This window comes from Mesoplodon bidens (genome assembly GCF_964165515.1).
Source record: "Mesoplodon bidens genome assembly, chromosome: 15".
NCBI lineage: Eukaryota > Metazoa > Chordata > Mammalia > Artiodactyla > Ziphiidae > Mesoplodon > Mesoplodon bidens.
This window is the reverse complement of record NC_138171.1, coordinates 51,793,430-51,813,652: the sequence shown is the minus strand read 5'-3', so window position 1 is coordinate 51,813,652 and position 20,223 is coordinate 51,793,430. Positions and strand designations below refer to the sequence as shown.

Here is a 20,223-nt window from a genome sequence, read left to right as displayed (position 1 = left end):
ATGGCAATGGCCTCCAAATTGCCTCTTTCACTCTTCCTCCCTCCCCAGCCCCTGGTCCACAAAGCAGCCTTCTAAAAATGTTCCTTTAAAAATGAACATCAGACTTTTACCTACCACCCTCCAATGGCTTCCCATCACACTCAGAATTAAACCCAAACTTCCCACCAGAGCCCTCAGGTGATGCTGTGACCCCAGCTATGCTGTGACTCTAGCATCGCCTTGCCTCTCCCCATCATCCTGCACCCTCCAGCCACACCGCCCTTCCCCCAGGGCCCAGGAGTGCCCGGCTCACTCGTCGATGTACCTTCTGCCTGTTACTCTCATGCCCAAGATCTCCCATAATTGGCTCCTCTCATCATTCGAGTCTCAGTTACACCGTCACCGCCTCCTTCTGTGGCCACCATCTCAGCAGCAGATGGTCCACCCGCCACTCTAACTACCTCTCTGTATCATCTTCATACCAGTTATCGCAATTGGAATTTATCTTTTTTCTTTAACTACTAAGCAGCCTTGTCTCTCTTCTTCACCTGTGTATCCCAGCACAGTATGAGGATACAAATGTTGAGGGAATGGATGAGTCAGGGAATGAATGGGGCTGGAGGAGGCCGAGCCTGAAGGCAGGGTTCTGGGGGAGTGGTGATGGGAAATCCCACCCTCTCCCTGGGAAAAGCTCCCCATTCCTTTCAGTGTCCTGGGTACATGTCCCAGCCTTGCCCCTGGGACTGGTGCTTCCTTACCAGGGACAGCTGCTCTCGGAGCTGGACAACCACCCGCTTGTGCGCTCCTGCTAGGGCGATGAAGTAGAACATAATGAGACTGCAACAAAAGGCAAGAGGTCACTAGGGAGTTTGTACCATCTGAAGGCCACTGGAAGACAACCCGACACACTTTGCCAGGAACAGTTTTACTTTTGTTAGAAAAAAAGAAAGAAAACCCTCATGTCTCCCAAGCAGAGGGCATCAGAAACAACCAGAGGTATACATCTGAAACTAGCACAACATTGTAAATCAACTATACTCCAACAAAAAGAAAAGAAAAAAAAAAAAAAACAGCCAGAGGGGTTTTATTTGGCAGTGGCAGCAGAGATTGATTCCTGCCTTGCTTTCTAGAGTTAATATTAAAAGCTGCTGATGCTCCCCTGGCACACACATGAAAGGGGAGAGAGGAGGAGACGGGCCAGAAGGTCAGCTCAGCACAGAAAGAACTGGCTGTGGATGATCACTGTGGAACCTCCCTGGCCTCAGTTTCCTCATCTATAAAATGGGGATAATAGAGGAAAATCCAGTGATAACAAGCCTAAGATAATACAATTTTGAATAAAAGCAACTGGCAATTGGTTCCTGTTTTCTGTGCAGGGGAGGTGGCTGCCTGTCCAGTCTCCCCAGAGAGGGCTGAGGGCCACTGGAATCAGTGATGTCAGTCTTCTCTTCTGGAAGTCCTCATGGCCAAGGACAAGAATGACCCCCAAAGATGTGGAAGCCAGATCAGGTAACCACCACCAGATGGTGCCAGCCAAACCACAGCTGGGGTGAATCGATTAGGATGGAACTGCTGGACTCTGGATCTTTGCAATTCCAGGCTAACTGGCTGCAACCCCACATCATTTTATTAATATCAAAGGTATCCTGTCTTTAACAAATAAATTTTTTAACCCCTTTCTTGCATTATGGTGGGGTTTTCCTCTAATAATATCTATATCGTAGGATAACTGTGATGATTGTATGAGTTAATACATGTAAGCTACAATCAATTCCAGTGATTTGTGGTAGTTCTCTTCTGTTCTATAGTCTCCAGGAACACTGAACCAGTGCCCCAAGGGGAAATACGGAAAAGGTTCCTTTATGCCCCGGGTCACAACATTTTTGTCAACTGATCAATACTGTGTTTTATGTTTCTTGAGAGAGAAGGTTATTAATACATAACCCTGTTTCTGTTTCAAGACACCTTATTTCATATCACTGAACTCACAGCCAACAGCACCATGACATGTGCCTGAATGAAGCTTATCTAACACACATATTTTCTTCATAAAACCCATCCCAGCCTTCTTGCACTTAGGAACCCTAGACAGCACTTCAGCTCTACGCGTGAACAGTGAAATCACCAACCAAAAGCACAAAATGCAAGAAACATTGCACTAAATGGATCACAAAAAGGACACTTAAGTTACAGTCTGAGCTATGGTTTGAATATTTGTGTCCCCCTCAAATTCATATGTTGCGAAATCCGAATCCCAAGGTGATGGTATTAGAACGTGGGGCCTTTGGGAGGTGATTAGGTCATGAGGAGCCCTCACAAATGGGATTAGTGGCCTTAAAAAAGGGACTCCAGAGAGCACCCTAGTCCCTTCTGCCATATGAGAATACAAGAAGTCTGTAAGCCCGAAGAGGATCTTCACCCGACCATGCTGGCACTTTGATCTTGGACTTCCAGCCTCCAGAGCCGTAAAAAATAAATTTCTGTTGTTTAGCCACCCAGTCTATGACATTTCACTATAGCAGCACAAATGCACTGAGACATTGTGCATCAGGCAACTCAAATTTTTTGCTACTCTATGCATGTCTACAAATAATCACCAAAAAAAACACCATTAGTACTGATTTTTGGGTTACAAAAATATTTTAGCTAGTAAGCACATTTGCAATACAGAAAAAAAATACATAATTTATGAATAATGAGAATGGGCTATAGTTAGAACAATGCCTAGTACAAAGTAAGTCCTCAACAGATATTTGTGATTAGAATTACACTCACAATGAATCACTGCACAAAAACCCTCGTCACCCCTGCACCCAACACTTGTCATTTACCAAGCCTTCACTAAAGGCCAGGTCCTCTGCTAAGCACTTCACCATGTGTCCTTCTTCTCACAGCCCTACGAGGTATGTGCCATTCTTATTCCCATTTTCCAGGTGAGGAAATCGAGGCTCAGAGAGGGTATGTGATGACCTGAGGCCACACAGCTTGTAAGTGGTAGAGCCAGGGTTCAAGTGCATGCTTCTAGTCTGGTGCTCTTCTCTCAGCCCAGTTATCAGTTCCTTTTCCAAAGAGCAACTAATTTTGTGAATAATCAGTAATATAATAATAGGCAACATTTATTGGGTTATATTTTATAACTCAGGCTTCTGGCTAAGTACAGATCCCCATTACAAGTGGGATCTCCCTGAACCTGCTCAGTGACCCTCTGAAAGAATTGCTACTGGTATTATTTTGACATCTTAGAGATGGGAAAGTGCGGCTCAGAGAGGTTTGGTACCATATCAAGAGTCGCGGGTGAGGGCTTCCCTGGTGGCGCAGTGGTTGAGAGTCCACCTGCCGACGCGGGGGTCGCGGGTTCGTGCCCCGGTCCGGGGGGTCCCGCGTGTCGCGGGGCAGCTGGGCCCGTGGGCCGTGGCCGCTGGGCCTGCGCGTCTGGAGCCTGTGCTCCACAGCGGAAGAGGCCGCAGCAGTGAGAGGCCCGCGTACCGCAAAAAACAAACAAACAAACAAAAAAAAGAGTCGCGGGTGAGCTCCATTTTCCAGCGGAGAGGAGCCCACCAGCCACAGTGGAAAATACCTGCAGAATCCAGGTGGTTCTCACTCACCAGATGATCATGAAGAAAGGCACTGCGAAGGCTTCCGATGTGATGCCATAGACCAGAGACTGCAGCGAGCTGGGGAAGGTGCTCACCATCTTGGGGACCGCCTCCCAGGTGGTGTTGAAGTTGGTGAAGGGCCCACAGGCTTTGGAGGAAGGGATGCTACCAGGACACAGAGCACGGGGCTCAGGGCCAGGCCTGCAGCACAGGCTGAGCATCCCTCCTCTGCATACCCACAAAGCTTTGTTAACAGTGACCCACAAGGATCCGCCTGACCTCATGGGCCTTCTGGAATATTCTGGTCAAAAATGCTTATCCTGAAATCTCATCAAGTCTCTAGACCTGACTTCCAGTTTATAGGAAATTCAGGACAGAAGGTCAAGTTTAAAAACAAGAGTTACCATATGATCCTGCAATCCCACTTCTGGGCATATACCTGGAGAAAACTCTAATTCAAAAAGATACATGCACACCCATGTTCATAGCAGTACTATTTACAGTAGCCAGGACATGGAAGCAATCTAAGTATACATCAACAGATGAATGGATAGGAAGATGTGTGTGTACACACACACACACACACACACACACACACACACACACACACAATGGAATATTACTCAGCCATGAAAAAGAATGAAATAATGTTATTTGCAGCAACATGGATGGACTTAGAGATTATCATACTAAGTGAAGTAAGCCAGACAGAGAAAGACAAATATCATATGATATTGCTTATATGTGGAATCTAAAAAAAAGATACAAATGAACTTATTTACAAAACAGAAATAGACCCACAGACATAGAAAACTAACTTATGGTTACCAAAGGGGAAGGCCGGGGGCTAGGGATAAATTAGGAGTTTGGGATACACACTACTATATGTAAAACAGATAACCAACAAGGACCTACTGTATAGCACAGGGAACTATACTCAATATTTCATAATAACCTAAAACAGAAAAGAATGTGAAAAAGAAAAAGCCATATATATACGGCTGAATCACACTGCTGTACACCTAAAACTAACACAACATTGTAAATCAACTATACTTCAAAAAGAAAAAAGAACCTGTTACTTGAAGATAGCTACTCTGGTGATATTTTAGAACAACAATAAATTGAGCGCCAGAAATTAAAAGAAGAAGAAGAAGGTCAAGTTAAACGACACTGTGAGAAAGCAATCAGACACCTCCAGAATGTGGGGAGTCTGCCCTTCAGTCTCTTAATTTAGTGGTGAGGAAACTGTTTGAAGAATCAAAGACTAAGGAGAAGTAATGAGTAAAACTTGAAAGATCTGGGCTTCCCTGGTGGCGCAGTGGTTGGGAGTCCGCCTGCCGATGCAGGGGACACGGGTTCGTGCCCCGGTCCGGGAAGATCCCACATGCTGCCGAGCAGCTGGGCCCGTGAGCCATGGCCGCTGAGCCTGTGCGTCCGGAGCCTGTGCTCTGCAACGGGAGAGGCCACAACAGTGAGAGGCCCACGTACCGCAAAAAAAAAAAAAAAAAAAAAAAAACTTGAAAGATCTTCATTTAAAAAATAAAGCTATAGGGCTTCCCTGGTGGCGCAGTGGTTGAGAGTCCGCCTGCCGATGCAGGGGACACGGGTTCATGCCCCGGTCCAGGAAGATCCCACATGCCGCGGAGTGGCTGGGCCCATGAGCCATGGCTGCTGAGCCTGAGCGTCCGGAGCCTGTGCTCCACTCAACAGTGAGAGGCCCGCGTACCAAAAATAAATTAATTAATTAATTAAATAAAATAAAAAATAAAGCTATAAAAGACTACCTTGGGACTGGAGAAATTTGAAAATGGCAGGAATATGATATTGGCATTAATTTTCTTAGGTGTGATAATGTTATTGTGGATATATGGAAGGGAGAATGTCCTTAGTTTTAGGAACTACACGTTCAAGTATTTAGGAATGAAATGTCATGATGTCTACAGCTTAATTTCAAATGGTTCATCATCACACACACAAAAAACGTATGTATACACAGAGAGAAAACAAACATAGCAGAATGTTAACAGCTGGGACAGCCAGGTAAAGGGTATATAAATTTTCATTGTTGCTTTTTTCAACTTTTCTATAGATTTAAAATTTTTCAAAATAAAAAGTAGGGAAAAATAAAATTACAATGGAAAAAATTATATTAAGGCTTACAAGAATTGCCTATATTCTTATCATAAAGTTCTGTGTAGGAAATTTTCCACTGCAGCTCTATTTTAGGGATAAAAATAGATTCCTGGAAACAATCTAAATGTTGTTTAAGGAAATGGATGAACAATTTATGATCCATTCATACAACAGAATAAAGAACCCCTGAGAGAGAGACAAACGCATACAGATATGACTGTCTTAGACAGAAACTAAGTAGTTAGGAAATAGAATTGGAGTATGAACTTCCGCCATATACTCTTTTATACTTTTTGAGTTTGCTCCATGTGAATGTATTTCTTATTAAAAAAATCAAAGCTAAAAATTACTTTAAAAGAATGAGAGCTCTCTATGCGCTGGCCTGGAAAAGGGCACAATATAAAGTGAAAAAAAATTAAACTGCCAAATAGTATTATTCCATATGCATTAAAAATACATTTTTCATAATAACTTTCTGGAAGGGTTCATAAAATGTTAACAGTGGTCACCTCTTAGAGTAGGACTAAGAGGTGGGAATGGGGAGCAATATTTTCTCTTTAATTTATACCCTTTTCTATACTGCTTGAATTTTTCAATATATGTAACATACCACTATTACAATAAAAATATATAGACTCAAGTTAGTTTAAAAAATAATAAAACCTGAGAGAGGAATTCAAAATTCTAGACTTTTCATTTAAAGATTAAGAAATGGAAAAAAATAAGATAAAATAAAATAAAGATGAAGAAATGGAATTCCATGAGACTGTAAGTCAAGGGTTGGCAAACTATAGCCCACAGGCCAAATCTGGCCCACAGCCCTTTTTTTTTTTTTAATATTTATTTAGTTGCACCCAGTCTTTGTTGCCACACGTGGGCTCCTTAGCTGAGGCATGCATGTGGGATCTAGTTCCCTGACCAGGGATTGCACCTGGGCCCCCTGCACTGGGAGTGCAGAGTCTTACCCACTGCACCACCAGGGAAGTCCCAAGCCTAATTTTTATAAATGAAGTTTTACTGGAACACAGTCATGCCTGTTAGTTTATATATCATCTATGGCTGCAACATAGATGATATGTAAACACTTGAGCTGAATAGGTGTTATAGAAACCATATGGCCCAGAAAACCTAAATCATTTACTCTCTTTCCAGCCTCTGGTATAAATGGTTAGAACACTAGGGAGTGGCATCACTGGTATCTGAACCCTCAACTTCCCATCCTCAGGACTGAGCATTTCTGCTTGTTCCAAATTCCACACTAGACACTACATTCCTTGTGCCATGAATTGTCTTTATACCCCTAGTAGCTAGCACAGTGCTTGGCAATAGAAGATACTCCAAGTCTTCTCAGTGACCATGTATTAACTTCATAATCAGAAACAAAAAAACAATCCCAAAGGGGACTAGAAGAGAGATACTATGAAAAGGGATCTGGGTTGAATAGAGCCAACCAACACTCTCAAACACAGTGAGAACCCTGCAAGCCCAAGTTCAGAAGTGACCCACGATATTCCAGCATCCAGAGGGAGATTCTGAAACAAAGGTGGGCCTGGCTGAGCCAGGAGTGACTTACTGACCTCTGAGGGTGGAGCACTGTGACGAAAGCCAATAAAGAATGCAATGAAGCCTTTAACATAAAAGGCAGACATGTCAAGGAGGGAATGTTCTAGAAAACAAAGTCATATTTACCGTGCCATGCTGATTGTCAGAGGTATTATTGCCAAGCACAGCCCAATCAGCAACACCAACAGGAAGAAGAAATTAGAATTAGATGCTCTGAACTGCCTCGGAGAGGGTTTGCAGGTATAAAGAAGACTTATCTAAGGGGAGAGGAAGAAAGAGGAAAAATTAAGAGCACAGCTTCCTTGAGGATAAATGAGCACAGTCATGTATTATAGAATGTAAATCGGTATAATCTTTCTAGATTTTCTATACTGCTTTCTAGTCAGCAGTATAGACCAAAATTTTTAAAATGGGTCAAAAAATAAGTATATGGATATTTACTGCTACAGTTGTTAATAACAGGGAATAACTGAAAGCAACCTAAGTAGCTACCCAAGGGGTTCCTTAAAGGTTAAAGTGCATCTACACAATGGAAAATCACATAGCCCTTAGAAAAGCTTCATATCCTACACGGCACTGTGAAATGAAAAGGGTAGATTCCAAAACTCTGTACTGTATGATCTTGTTTAAGGTTTTTTTTTAGTATTTTTTTAAACATTTTAGTGTAAATTTCTTTCCTTTTTTTAGCTTTATTGAGGTATAATTGACAAATAAAATGGTAAGATACTTAAGAGCATACAATGTGATGATTTGAAAGAATTCGAAAAGTATTTATTCTCTACAGGGGTTTAAATATATACTAAATATATACACACCAAAACAGGAGATATTTGCTTGAATTTTACAAGCATATGTATTTTTCCTATATATTAAAAATAAATATTTCCATTGAGGGAAAAAAGACTTGAAGGAGAAATCAGGTGGGGACGGGGAGAGGGGTACAGTTAACAGGCATCCAATTCCTCCTTAATATTCTAGAAAGCTACAGCCTCGGGAAGGGGCATCAAGCTCCTGTGACTGCAGCAGCTGGAACATCTTGTGAGCCGAGGGCACTGAGCACCAGGGACACTTGGTGTCCTGTTAGGGTGTCTGGGGGCAGGTGGCCAGTCAGACTGGGGTGTCAGAACTCAGTCCAGTGCCTGTGACCCATTCCATTACCCCTACACTGGCTTTACTGGGCTACACACTAGGAAACCACTGCCTAACACATTTTCTGGAAGAAGAACAAGTTCCTCTGAGCTTTCTCACATCCATCTCTCCTTTGGTGACTTCAGCCAATTTAAGTTGCCAAATGAAAGCATCAGAACATTCTTCAAAGGCCAAAACACCCAGGTAGAAAGTATGACCCAATTCAAGGCCCTGCCTACTGGATTAAGAGCTTAGGCTCTGGAGTGAGGTAAATCTGGGTTCAAATCTCAGGAGTCATTTATAAGCTGTGTGAGCTTGGACTGTTACTGTTACTTACCTCTCTAAACTTCAGCTTCCTAATTTATAAAATATGGTTACTAGCAGTGCCTACTTCAAAGGATGTATCGTTGTCATTGTTATTACTACTATTATTACTTCCATTTATGAATCCTCAGGGCTTGGCATAATAGGTGATCAATAATGTCAGGGGTTATTAACAGAGGCTACCTCTGGAAGAAGGGATGGAATACATATCTGTATTGTTTAAATGTTTAATAGTGAGCATATATTGCCTCTACAATAAAGAAAAAGTTTGGTTAATGAGCCCAGATAAGTTAGTCCTCTATAGAGCTACTTCACCCATTAAGCACTTAGTTCAGGTACAATGCCTAGGGCCTGTGAGCTGTTTGAGGAGCTACACAAATAATTGAGAACTGAAAATAAATGCACCAGCTCCAAAATCCAAACAGAAAACTACAAAACTTTAATTAATAAACCTTTTGTTAAACATCACCAAAATGAACCACTGTCAACTGATCAATCAATTGCAACGCAACTCTTAGTTACATACAAAAAACATTTAAATCACAGGAGCAAAATCATTCTTAACAAAACTCTCAAAATGATAAAAATGTGAAAATCCATTCAAAGTCTTTTTTTCCAGAATAAAAATATGTATCAAATAAGGGATGCAATTTTGATACATCTAATGGGATGTGGGTGGGCTCCAAGCATGTGTGCCGAATGTTTTGCAAGGTCAAAGATGGTCTCGGTGACTGACCCCTCAACCCCACCTCTCCTTACCTCTTTCACGTAAAAGATGATAATGAACTTCAAGGTTGCAACTGCAGGAAGAAGGGGTGAGAAGAAGGCTCCAATCCAGCAAATGGTTTGCCCATAAACGATCCCTAGGACATTATCAGGGATAGCAAACTCCTGCTGTCCCCAGCACTGAAACAGCTTCCAAGAGGAACAGTAGGTCACCAGGATCCTGGAAACAAACAGGACCATTTATCACCTGGACTACAGTGTCTGCCAAGGCCACAGAACCACATCCACAAAATTAGGGCTGTTTCCACACATACTTCTTATGGAAACTGGTTAGTCATATGTCTAGAAGATGTAGAATACAGTGAACTCTGGAATCATTAACAAGTCTCAGATCTACAGTTTATCAGCCAAATAACGTTAGATAAGGCTCATTTTTCTCATCTGGAATGTGAGGGGATTATAATACAGCCTACTTCACTGCATTGTAGTTGACAGTAAATGACACGGGCAGTCTCTGTGCCCTAGTTTGCCACTCAATCCAAAAAGTATTGAGCTATTGTGCGTCCACACAGAAAATGGCTTATGAGGACCCTACCACCCTGCATGCTACTCCCTGGAATCCTAGAAGCTTTCTACAAAAACCCTAGGACCAGGGGCCTGAGATAAACACACATAGTTGTTCACTATAGCATTACCACATATCAGCAAAAACATTGGAAACAACCTAAATGCCCATCAGTAGGGGCTGCATCGACAAATCAGAAGCCATGGGTACAGTGGAATAACATACAGTCCTTAAAACGAGAGAGGAAAATCCACATGCCTTGACAGGGAAAGTTGTTCATGGTAGTTTGTTTGTATGGGGGAGAAAAAGCAAGCTGCGGACCCATGTGGATGTACCAGGATCCCATTTGTGGGTAAAAAAGAACACTTCCAGCAAGGCTGTGTGTTTACTTACACATGTATTTATGCAAATGTGTGTTTTTATTTTTAAGGACTGCTGGATCTACCCCAAAGTGTTAACAATGGTCACCTCCGTGGAGTGGGGTGAGATTGGGAAGGAGGGGTAAGGTAACAAAAGACAATTCTCACTATTCTCCAGATTTCTGTATTTAAGTTTAAATATTAAAAAACTTTAATACGCACATATTCACATCATATTTGTGTAATTGTTTAAAAGGGCAGTTTCTTTTTTAATGTTTACTTTTAAGGGCTTACTGGACTTCTGGCATATACCAGGAGAATTTGTACATGTGGATAAAAAAGTGATTAAGTGAACAGGGTTTCACTTAAGGCTCAAGGAGATGCTGAGGATAATTTTTTTTTTTTAATGACAGCATAGTAATGACAATCCTAATGGTGACAGTTAATGCTTTGTTGAGTTCTGTGGCATGGAGTATTCTTAGTACTTTTATCTGCATTTTGTCATTTAATCCTCACAACAGTGCTATGAGGTAGGCACTGCTACTATTCCCATTTCCCAGGTAGGAAAACAGGCACAGAGCTTAAATAACTTGCCCTCAGTCACATGACTAGGAAGCGGCAGTGCTGGGTCTTGGACCCAGACTAGGAAATGTGGCATCCACTGCAGCCCGGAGGGGCTGGCAAGATGTCACCCCATGGCAGCCCCGCGGAAAGCAGCACCATTTCTGCTTCGTGCTGCCTTTCAATGGGGCACATCATGGACCAGGGGGAGGTGATGGCCTGGATCTTTTTCAAAGTCACCAATGGCTGTCAGTGGTTCCCAGGATGTGGAATCATCCAGCACTTTGGGAAGAGCAGCTGTGATGGGAACCTGTGGTGGGGATGGGGGAAAGGGTGAGGGGGTAGGGGGAGATAAGAGGGGTACCCCTCACACTTACTTTCTAGGAAAATCCACAAAAAGTGTCACAGCCAAGATGATGATGAGGTCAAAGATCATCAGCTTGTACATTTCCTGCCCAACTTGGGTCTCCCAGCACTGAAACCCAGAGAGAAATGAGCCTGACTTGGAGCAGAAAAAGCCAGGTTCTCCCAATGCCATTTCCAGCCCCTGATCCTGCTGCCTCTGGAAGGCATCAGCGGATGCTCCTCTGAGCTCCAGCACAGACTTTGGTTTTCAAGCCCTTAGAATTAGAAGTGCCTGGTGTGCCAGACTCTGCTACACAGCAAGAATGAGGATCAACTGGGATTCAAACCCTTGGCTTCATGGGCTGTTCTCTCGACCCTAATGCTACTACCCCCAAATGACCCACCGAGCAGGATGCCCATTCCCGCAGCCTCACCGGGTAGAGTTTCTGGTTGTAGCCACAGAGCTCACACGAGTAGTTATCGCAGGATGTAATCTTGGAGCCCAGAGTGAACACCAGCACACAGATGGTGGCCAGCCGCATAAAAACACACCTGCAGGGAAGAGGGTAGGAGAGAGGATGGGAAGAGGAGGGCTCAGGGCAGGTGGGCCCCTTGGAACAGGGCTGGGGTGCAGAGAAGCTGCCTTTCTTTCTTTTTTTTTTTTTTTTTGCGGTACGCAGGCCTCTCACTATAGTGGCCTCTCCCGTTGCGGAGCACAGGCTCCGGACGCGGAGGCTCAGCGGCCATGGCTCACAGGCCCAGCCGCTCAGCGGCATGTGGGATTTTCCCGGACCGGGGCACGAACCCGTGTCCGCTGCATTGCCAGGCAGACTCTCAACCACTTAAGCTGCCTTTCTTAACAGCAAACCTACAAATGGGCGCAGAGTTTCTGTTTGGGATGATGAGCAAGTTCTGGAACCAAACAGTGGCAATGGCAGCAGAACACTGAGCATGTACTTAACGCCACTGAATTGTACACTTAAAAGTGACTAAGATGGTAAATTTCATGTTATATGTATTTTACCACAATATTTTTTAAATGGCAGAGAAAAAAACAGATCACAAAGCTGGGAACTCCTGAATCCATGATGACGTAGCCACGTTGAGAACACTTCCTGGAAAGAACTAATTTAATCTTCTAAGTATCAGCTTTGAGAGATGGCTGATATACTGAGAAGTGAAAAAAATACACTGCAGAGTTTCACGTAGATACAATCCTATTTTTAAAAGAAAACAAAACGTGTGAACGTTGGCATGAACAACAGGAACTGTGAAGATGAGGGCTGCTGGGGGAAAATGGATTCAAGAGAGGAGGGCAGAGGGCTCTTTTTTTTTTTAAAAAAAAAAGATGCTTCATCTATTGTTTGGTTTGTAATAAAAAAAATAAATGATATAGAAACATTAAAAAGTGTGTGGGGAGGGGAGCAAACCCACATCATCCACCTGACATGCTGTGCCTCCCTCGGGGCGGACGTGAGTACCTAGCACCACTGAAGAGGTTTCCGTAACTAAAAACTGAAACGGAATCTAATAAAAAGTCTGAATCTACATTTGCGGAGGGATACAGGAAAACAAAAGACACCATAAGGAAACAATGAACTAAATCCAAAGTAGAGAACATTCTGTAGGACAAACACCTCAGCTTCTCCCACAAATCAATAGCATAATACAATGGGGGAATTCTTGAAACAATAAAGGAGACTTAAGAGACATAACAACCCAACACAGCATGCGGCCTTTCTTTGGATCTTGGTTTGAATGAACCAACCATAGAAAGCCCTATGCAACTCCATCAGGGGACTGACTTAATTCTGTGAGGTGTGATGACGATTATGTTTAAAAAGAAAAGTTCTTGTCACTTAGAGATATACTGAGCTGTTTACAGGTGAAATGACATGATGCCTGAGACTTGCTGAAAATAATCAAGCAGAGTGGCGGGGGGGCGCATGAAACAAGACCAGCAAAACGTTGGTAAATAGTTGAAACTAAGTGATGGGCACACATGAGGGTTCATTATACTGTCCTGTTTGAAAATTTCCAAAATAAAAAGATTTGTTTAAACAAAGATGCAAATACCATCTGAGGCATTTGAGAAGCAGACAGAAAACATTCCAGTGTCACACACTCCCCACCTGGTCCTCCTTAACTCATGTGTTGTTAACTCCCTGGGCCCAGCTTTACACCTGCCATTTCTTTATTTTTTATTTTATTTTTTTAGGAAACTGAATATTTGTTTAGTATGAGAAGAGACATTACAACAAATTATAAAGAGTCAGTGGTAGCCCGCTGCGGGGCTCTCAGGCCGGTGATTTGCCCGCGCGCCTCCATGAGCTTGGCCCACGGCCTCTGACAGCGCCCACCCGAGCGCCCCGGGAGCCGGCAGGCAGCGGTCCTCGCCGGGGACCCTCCAGCGGGCCAGGGGGACAAACGTGGCTCTAAATCCAGCACGTGCATATTGAAGCAAGTGAAAGGATTTAATATGAAGCACAGAAGCAGATAATGCCAAAAAGCAAGCAGTAGTTGGTAGACATTTAGTGAGTGGGGCAGCATTTCCTTCTCCCACTGCTGCTGAGATGGCGGAAATCAGTCGAGCTCAGTATGAGATGGAATGCACCGAAGGTATTATTAGTCAGAGAATGAGGGTCTCGGAAAAATTAAAGGTAGCACCACCAAATGCTGACCTGGATTCCAAGAAGGAGTTTCAAATGTTAGTGTGATTATGCAGGTTCCAGAGAGAATTGTTGTAGCAGGAAATAATGAAGACATTCCATTTTCAAGACCAGTAGATCTTGACCTGATACAGTCAACTCCCTTCAAACCTCTGGCACTAAAAATACCACCTCGTGTGCTTACGCTAAGTGAAAGACCACTAGATTTTCTGGATTTAGAAAGACCTCCTCCAATCCTTCAAAATGAAGAAATCCATGCAGTTGGCAGGCTAAAAAGAGGGCATTCTATGAGTGAAAATGCTGTTCGCCAAAACGGACAGCTGGTCAGGACTGACTCCATGTACGGCATTTCAAATACAGATACAACGATTGAAGGAACCTCAGATGACATGACTGTTGTAGATGCAGCTTCATTAAGATGAAAGATAATCAAACTAAATAGACGTCTACAACTTCTGGAAGAGGAGAACAAAGAACGTGCTAAAAGAGAAATGGTCATGTATTCAATTACTGTAGCATTCTGGCTGCTTAATAGCTGGCTCTGGTTTCACGGCTAGAGGTAACCCCAACTCTCAAAAATACTGTTTCAACAGCTGGAAATATAAAGAATTTGCAAACTTCTTTGTTTCTGTCTTTGCATTGTATGCCGTTTTACAGTCCATGCCCTGAAAATGTATTTCTCCCAGAAAGGAGGTGGGGAAAGACTTATATTTGCAGAAGTAAAGGTATATTCTGTCACTTGACTGTACACAGTTTTAACCAGTTTTGCCATAACACCTACTTAAAATTCTCCCTTTGCATGTTTTGTAAATAGGATCTAGTTTGTTTTGGTTTTTTTTAAGGAATTTTTTTTGCCTCATCAATCTGCACAGCTAATTCTATGAATGGGAGAGAAAAAAGTGTATAGGAAATGGATTTAGAGAAGTGTCTGTAAAGGAAAAATAATACTTTATTTTGTCCTGTTTCTCAAACACTGTTAAACAGTTTAGTTAACAGACATTTTTGCATCCACATTTCAACATTAACACTACTGAAGTCATGGTCTGGTGTCAGATTTAATAAACTCAAGCCACCTAATGTTTCATGATCACCTTCAATAAAATAATTCCTAACATTTTCAGCAGTTTATCTAAGATGTGGGCAAAATGTGCATTTTTATTTTTATTTTAGTTTTGCAGATGGTTTTCTATAAAGTACATTTTTACAAAGTCCATGTGTGAATGATTTAAAAAAACTACAGAATAAGGTACAAATGTAGTGTATTTAATAAACTGTCAACCAAAAAAAAAGAGTCAATGGTAGCACACACAGTCGGTGACTAGGCCACATTTTTCTCAGCACTGACTCCAGCAAGTCTCAGGTTCCTACGGCAAGTTCCTACTGTAACTCTCCTCCCAAGGCTATGCATGGGCCTAGTGGGGTAGAAGTGTGAGGGAGTTAATGCCCCTGGGAGCCAGCCACCCTTAGGCAGGGGAGGCCAAATACTTGTTGGAGGACAAACACTCCTGCATAGGAAAAGTCTAAGATATTTTCCACGCAAACTCCCAGAGTTGTCCCATAGGACTGAGCCCCAGTTGCAACTTGCCAAATAACATACCCTTTATAAGGTGCCTTCCCTTCTCTCTCTCACTTCCTCACTCTCCTGCTGGTATACACTTGTCTTTCTAACATCTTAAGAGCAACATTTCTTCCAAGGGCCCCACCCTATGCCTTCAGCTGTTGATGTGCTAATACATGAAAAAAATATAGACACTCAAGTCAAAGAGATTTCCCTGCATATGCAAACTCTGATTCATTCATGGGGGCTGTCTGAAGGCTGAAGAGGATTCTTGGCTCAGCAGGGAAAGGTACCACAATGGATTAGCAATGTCTGCTGTGGGCAGGGGAGGGGACAAGTGGTGACTTGCTTGGCACGTCTGGGCATTACCTAAGGATTGTCAGCCGGATCTCAAAGCCTGGGGAATAATCCTCATAGTGGATGATCTTGGCAAAGATTATTGGGGTGATAAAATTGGCCAGCGTGATCACAATAGAAGGCAGGTACAATATCAAGAGGTTCTCTCCGAAAACCATCTTGTCAATTTCCTATGAAGATAACAAAACTGGTCAGGAGTATAATAATTTGCATCACAAATGAACTGACCTTAAAAGAACTCAACTATATGTATGTCAAGTCATATGCTGAACACCTTAAACTTATACAGTATTGTATGTCAATTATATTTCATTAGAACTGTAAGGGAGAAAAAAAACCCCAAACATGTTTAGCAAAGAAAACAACACATTTGTTTCATTCAACATGGCACCTAAAACTAAGCCATCTCCTTCCTTGGGTGTTCAAACAGAGGAACCATTATCTAGTACCATACTAGAAGAAAACTGAGCTCTACTGGACTTATTAAGGTGAAATATAAAAAATCCATGTATTCTGTATCAATGGGCAATTTAAAGCATTTTCAAGGCTGAACTAATTGACTTGGAACAGCCATTCTCTCCTTCTTTCATAATAACAGATTATTTAGTCACATATATGGCTATCTGAGATAAAACTAAATTTCCTAGGAAATTTGACTGTCTTCCTAGGTAAATTGCTCTCTGACTAAATTCTGGCCAGAGGGATATAAGAGGAAGTGTTAAGTGCAACCTCCAGGTCCTGCCCTTGAAGGGAAGGGGTGTGCTCTCCTCATCTCCTTCACTTCCTTCCCATTGGCTAGAATGTGAATGTGTGAGCTACCCGGTGCCATACAGAAGAAGACCACATTCTAAGGATGGCAGAGCTACAAGATGGAAAGAACTTGGGACCCTGATGATTGATTTCATGAAGCAGAGCCACTAGACCAACCTGGATTTTTATTTTATTTTTTTTAAATTTGTTTCGGCTGTGCTGCAGGAGGCAGGATCTTAATTCCCCAACCAGGGATTGAATCCGTGCCCTCTGCAGTGGAAGCATGGAATCTCAACCACTGGACTGCCAGGGAAGTCCCCAACTTGGATTTTTTAAACCATTGTTATTTTGGGTAAACTGAGGCCCCAGATAGTAAGCTGTGCAGTTGGGGGTTAAATCCAGGCAGTCCAGCCTGGATTTGAACATTGTAAACTCCAGGAGGAGGAGGTAGCCCAAACACTCTATTTTGGATGCTTTTTTTTTTTTTCTATTGGAAGTGGAAACTAGTCACTCTGATTTTAGGTTCTCTATCATATCAGCCAAACTTATATCCCCATATGTAAAACAGAATGATGATAGTATCTACCTGAGAGGTTTGCAATACACTTAGCATACATAACGTCCAACGGGACTAAAAGTTAAATTGACTTTCACGGAGCACTTACTTTTTTCATGTGTTCTTGAGAGAATATAGTCGCTCTATAGATTGCATAAAAGCATGCCGCTAAAACGGCCAGCACGATACAGTTCAAAAACAGTCTCAAAGAGTAAATCCGTATTGTTTCTTCTGAGGTCCTTTCTGCTATTTTCTGCCGTATTCTTTCTTCCTCCAGATCTGCCTGAGAACAAAAGAAAGCTCATTTGTGAGCACTGGGATGAAGGGATATTTAGGGGTGGAAACTGTGACTCACCATCATACTCTCCCTCTCGATCTTTAAAGTTTCCTGAATATTCATCTCGCCCAGGATACCCTCCTGGACCAAGCCCAACCAGTTTCCATGTCTCCTAAAGGCCTAAATGAAGGCAGACCTTCTATTTAAGATTGAAATTAGACTCCACAATAAATGTGAAAACAGAACTATAACCTATTCAGGACATTACCTATATGTTACTATTACCTATATGTTATTTCTTTAAACAAATAATACACTTCATTTGATTTCTTCCATTTCACTTCATTAAGCTTTTGATATCATTGTCTCCTACTCCTTTTTTGGGTAGGTTTGATCAAGATGCTATTTGTGACTCCTTTTCTCCTGATTAATTTGGAAATTCCGCTTTTTCATATTCTCTCTACTCCACCTTATTATCATAGCATTCTTAGTCCTATTTCTCCTGGTTTAAGAGATGCTTATGACAGGTTCTCATCAAGCAGAAAAATAACAGTACAAACCAACAAGGACCTACTGTATAGGACAGGGAACTCTACTCAACATTCTGTGAGAACCTGTATGAGAAAAGAATCTAAAAAAGAATGAATATATGTATATGTATAACTGAATCACTTTGCCACACACCTGAAACTAACACAATATGGTAAATCAACTATACTCCAGTAAAATTTAAAAAAAAAAGGAATAACAGTTTTCTTCAACTAGGATTAAAATAAGTTTTCTAAATGGAAACAAAAACAAAAACAAAAAATAGTACAAGGTGATGGGGGAGAAGGGAAGATACCACCTCTTTTCCCAGCCCCAGTTCACCAGCTTCATGCTTGGGGCTAAGGTGATCAACCCCAGGAAGTGGTTCTCTGCAAAAGGCTCTTGAAAACTACATAGGGCTACACAGCTAAGCACTGGGGACAGCCTGGCCCCCACCAGCTCCTTTGCAAGCTGTAACCCCACCTCCCGCCAAGAGAAAACTGAATGGCACTCACTCGGAGCTCGTAGCGCAGGCTGCTGTGCTTCAGGTCCGCCATGCTGCGGCTGGTGATGCAGAAGTCCCAGCCCGCAAAGATCTTGTTGCAGTAACTCTGGAAGTGCTCCTCGCTCCGGATCAGATTACTTTTGAACCCTTCCACCGACCTGACCCCAAAACATGTTTATCGTTCTTATAAGAACATCAAAATACAGGCCCATGGATATGCTTTGTCTAAAATTAAAAAGTTACACATAGCTGCATCTTCCACCCATTTTGACATGCTTGGTCAAGTTTTGGATCGTTCTAAATAGGTGGCAGCTAACCAGGCATCTCATTGTTGAAAATCACTTCCTTTCATCCATTCAATGGCTTCTTTCACAGCTGGAATAAAATCCAAACTCTTTTAATACACCCTAGAGGTCCTGCATGACCCTGCATGGCGCCATCTTTCCTCCCATAGGGCCACTCTGCTGTAATGACAGAGGCTTTTTTCTTATCCATAAACACACAAACCTCTCCTCCAGACTCAGGGTCTTTGCACTTGCAGTTCCCTCTGCCCTCTCCTCTTCCCATGGCTGCCTCCACCTTACCCCTCAGGTTTCACTCAAATATTCCCTCCACAGATTCCCCACCATCCCATCTAAAGTTGTGACTCCTACTTTAAGTCAGTCTCTTTAATTTCCTTCACAGCAATAACCTAATCTCCAATCATCTCATTTATGTGTTTACTTGTAGCCCCTTACCCTGACTAAATTTTAAACTCCTTGAGGGCAGGTACCCTGGCTGTCTTCCCACCTTTATATCCGGAATGCCTGGATATAAATATGGCCACTATCCAACTGATGGATAAATGCATGAATAAATGACTTAAATAGTAAAATAACCAAATATTTAGTGAGCACCTGTTTTGGTCAGATGCCACTCTGTTGCACAAGTTCATAATCATTACTCATTCAAATGCTTTCCTGGAAAAAAATACACTCTGGCACTTGACATAAAAACGTCAAATGCCACACACTCTGTAGACAAACCAGGGTATTTTTAGGATTTGCTACTGAGTTGTGAAGACAATAGAAATGAAAGGAATTATAGCAATCAGTTGTTCTGCCAAAGGTTCACAGCAAAGAATTTATGTCAGAACGAGCTGGGGTGCTTTTCCAAAATGCAGACTCCCGGGTGATTTCATATCCTGAGATTTTTAATTCAGTAGGTCTCATGAGGTGGGGGGGGCGTTCCAGAAATATGCTATTTATAAAGCTCCATGGTGATTCTGAGGTCCCACCCCAATTGAATGGTCTGATTTAGACCAAACCTCCATTTTACAGGTCAGGAGAGGCCACCGCAATGGGAAGCCCACACACCGCAACGAAGAGTAGCCCCCACTCGCCACAACTAGAGAAAGCCTGTGCGCAGCAACAAAGACCCAACGCAGCCAAATATAAATAAATAAATAATAATTTTTTTTTACAAAGGGCTTAGGCTTGATAGGTTTTAAAAAAAAAAAAGCAAAGATAAGGTCGGCAGAATGGTACTGGCAAATGTGTTCACCGATGATTAACTGAAGACTCTGGGCTGCTACTCCAGCTCCCAGATGCTGCCTCCATCCTCCAGGTGTCCACAGCCTCCAACACACTCACAAACCTTTTCCCACAAAGCTCAGCCCTGCACTCTGCTCATCCTTTGGGCAATGGCTCTTGGAGTCCACGGACCTCCACAAGACTCCAGCCATCAAGAATAATTCAAAGAG

At 42.5% G+C, this 20,223-nt stretch overlaps 1 protein-coding gene and 1 pseudogene across 3 annotated transcripts in view; one reads left to right on the top strand and one right to left on the bottom strand.

The window, feature by feature from the left end:
* TMC7 (transmembrane channel like 7) overlaps positions 1-20,223 on the bottom strand; it is a 51,216-nt gene that overhangs the window by 2,200 nt on the left and 28,793 nt on the right. Inside the window, exons 7-15 of one of the 2 annotated variants that reach the window (XM_081256605.1) lie at positions 18,493-18,640; positions 17,282-17,455; positions 15,879-16,036; positions 11,717-11,834; positions 11,315-11,412; positions 9,486-9,672; positions 7,401-7,531; positions 3,585-3,740; positions 738-816 (exon numbers count right to left, since the gene is read on the bottom strand). In XM_081256605.1, coding sequence (XP_081112731.1) covers positions 738-816; positions 3,585-3,740; positions 7,401-7,531; positions 9,486-9,672; positions 11,315-11,412; positions 11,717-11,834; positions 15,879-16,036; positions 17,282-17,455; positions 18,493-18,640 — 1,249 coding nt within the window. The remainder of the gene's footprint in view (positions 1-737; positions 817-3,584; positions 3,741-7,400; positions 7,532-9,485; positions 9,673-11,314; positions 11,413-11,716; positions 11,835-15,878; positions 16,037-17,281; positions 17,456-18,492; positions 18,641-20,223) is intronic. The other variant, XM_081256606.1, reaches the window with a different exon arrangement.
* LOC308629156 (mitochondrial fission factor-like) lies at positions 13,366-14,797 on the top strand (annotated as a pseudogene). The gene has a single exon. The product of its transcript is annotated as a mitochondrial fission factor-like (transcript).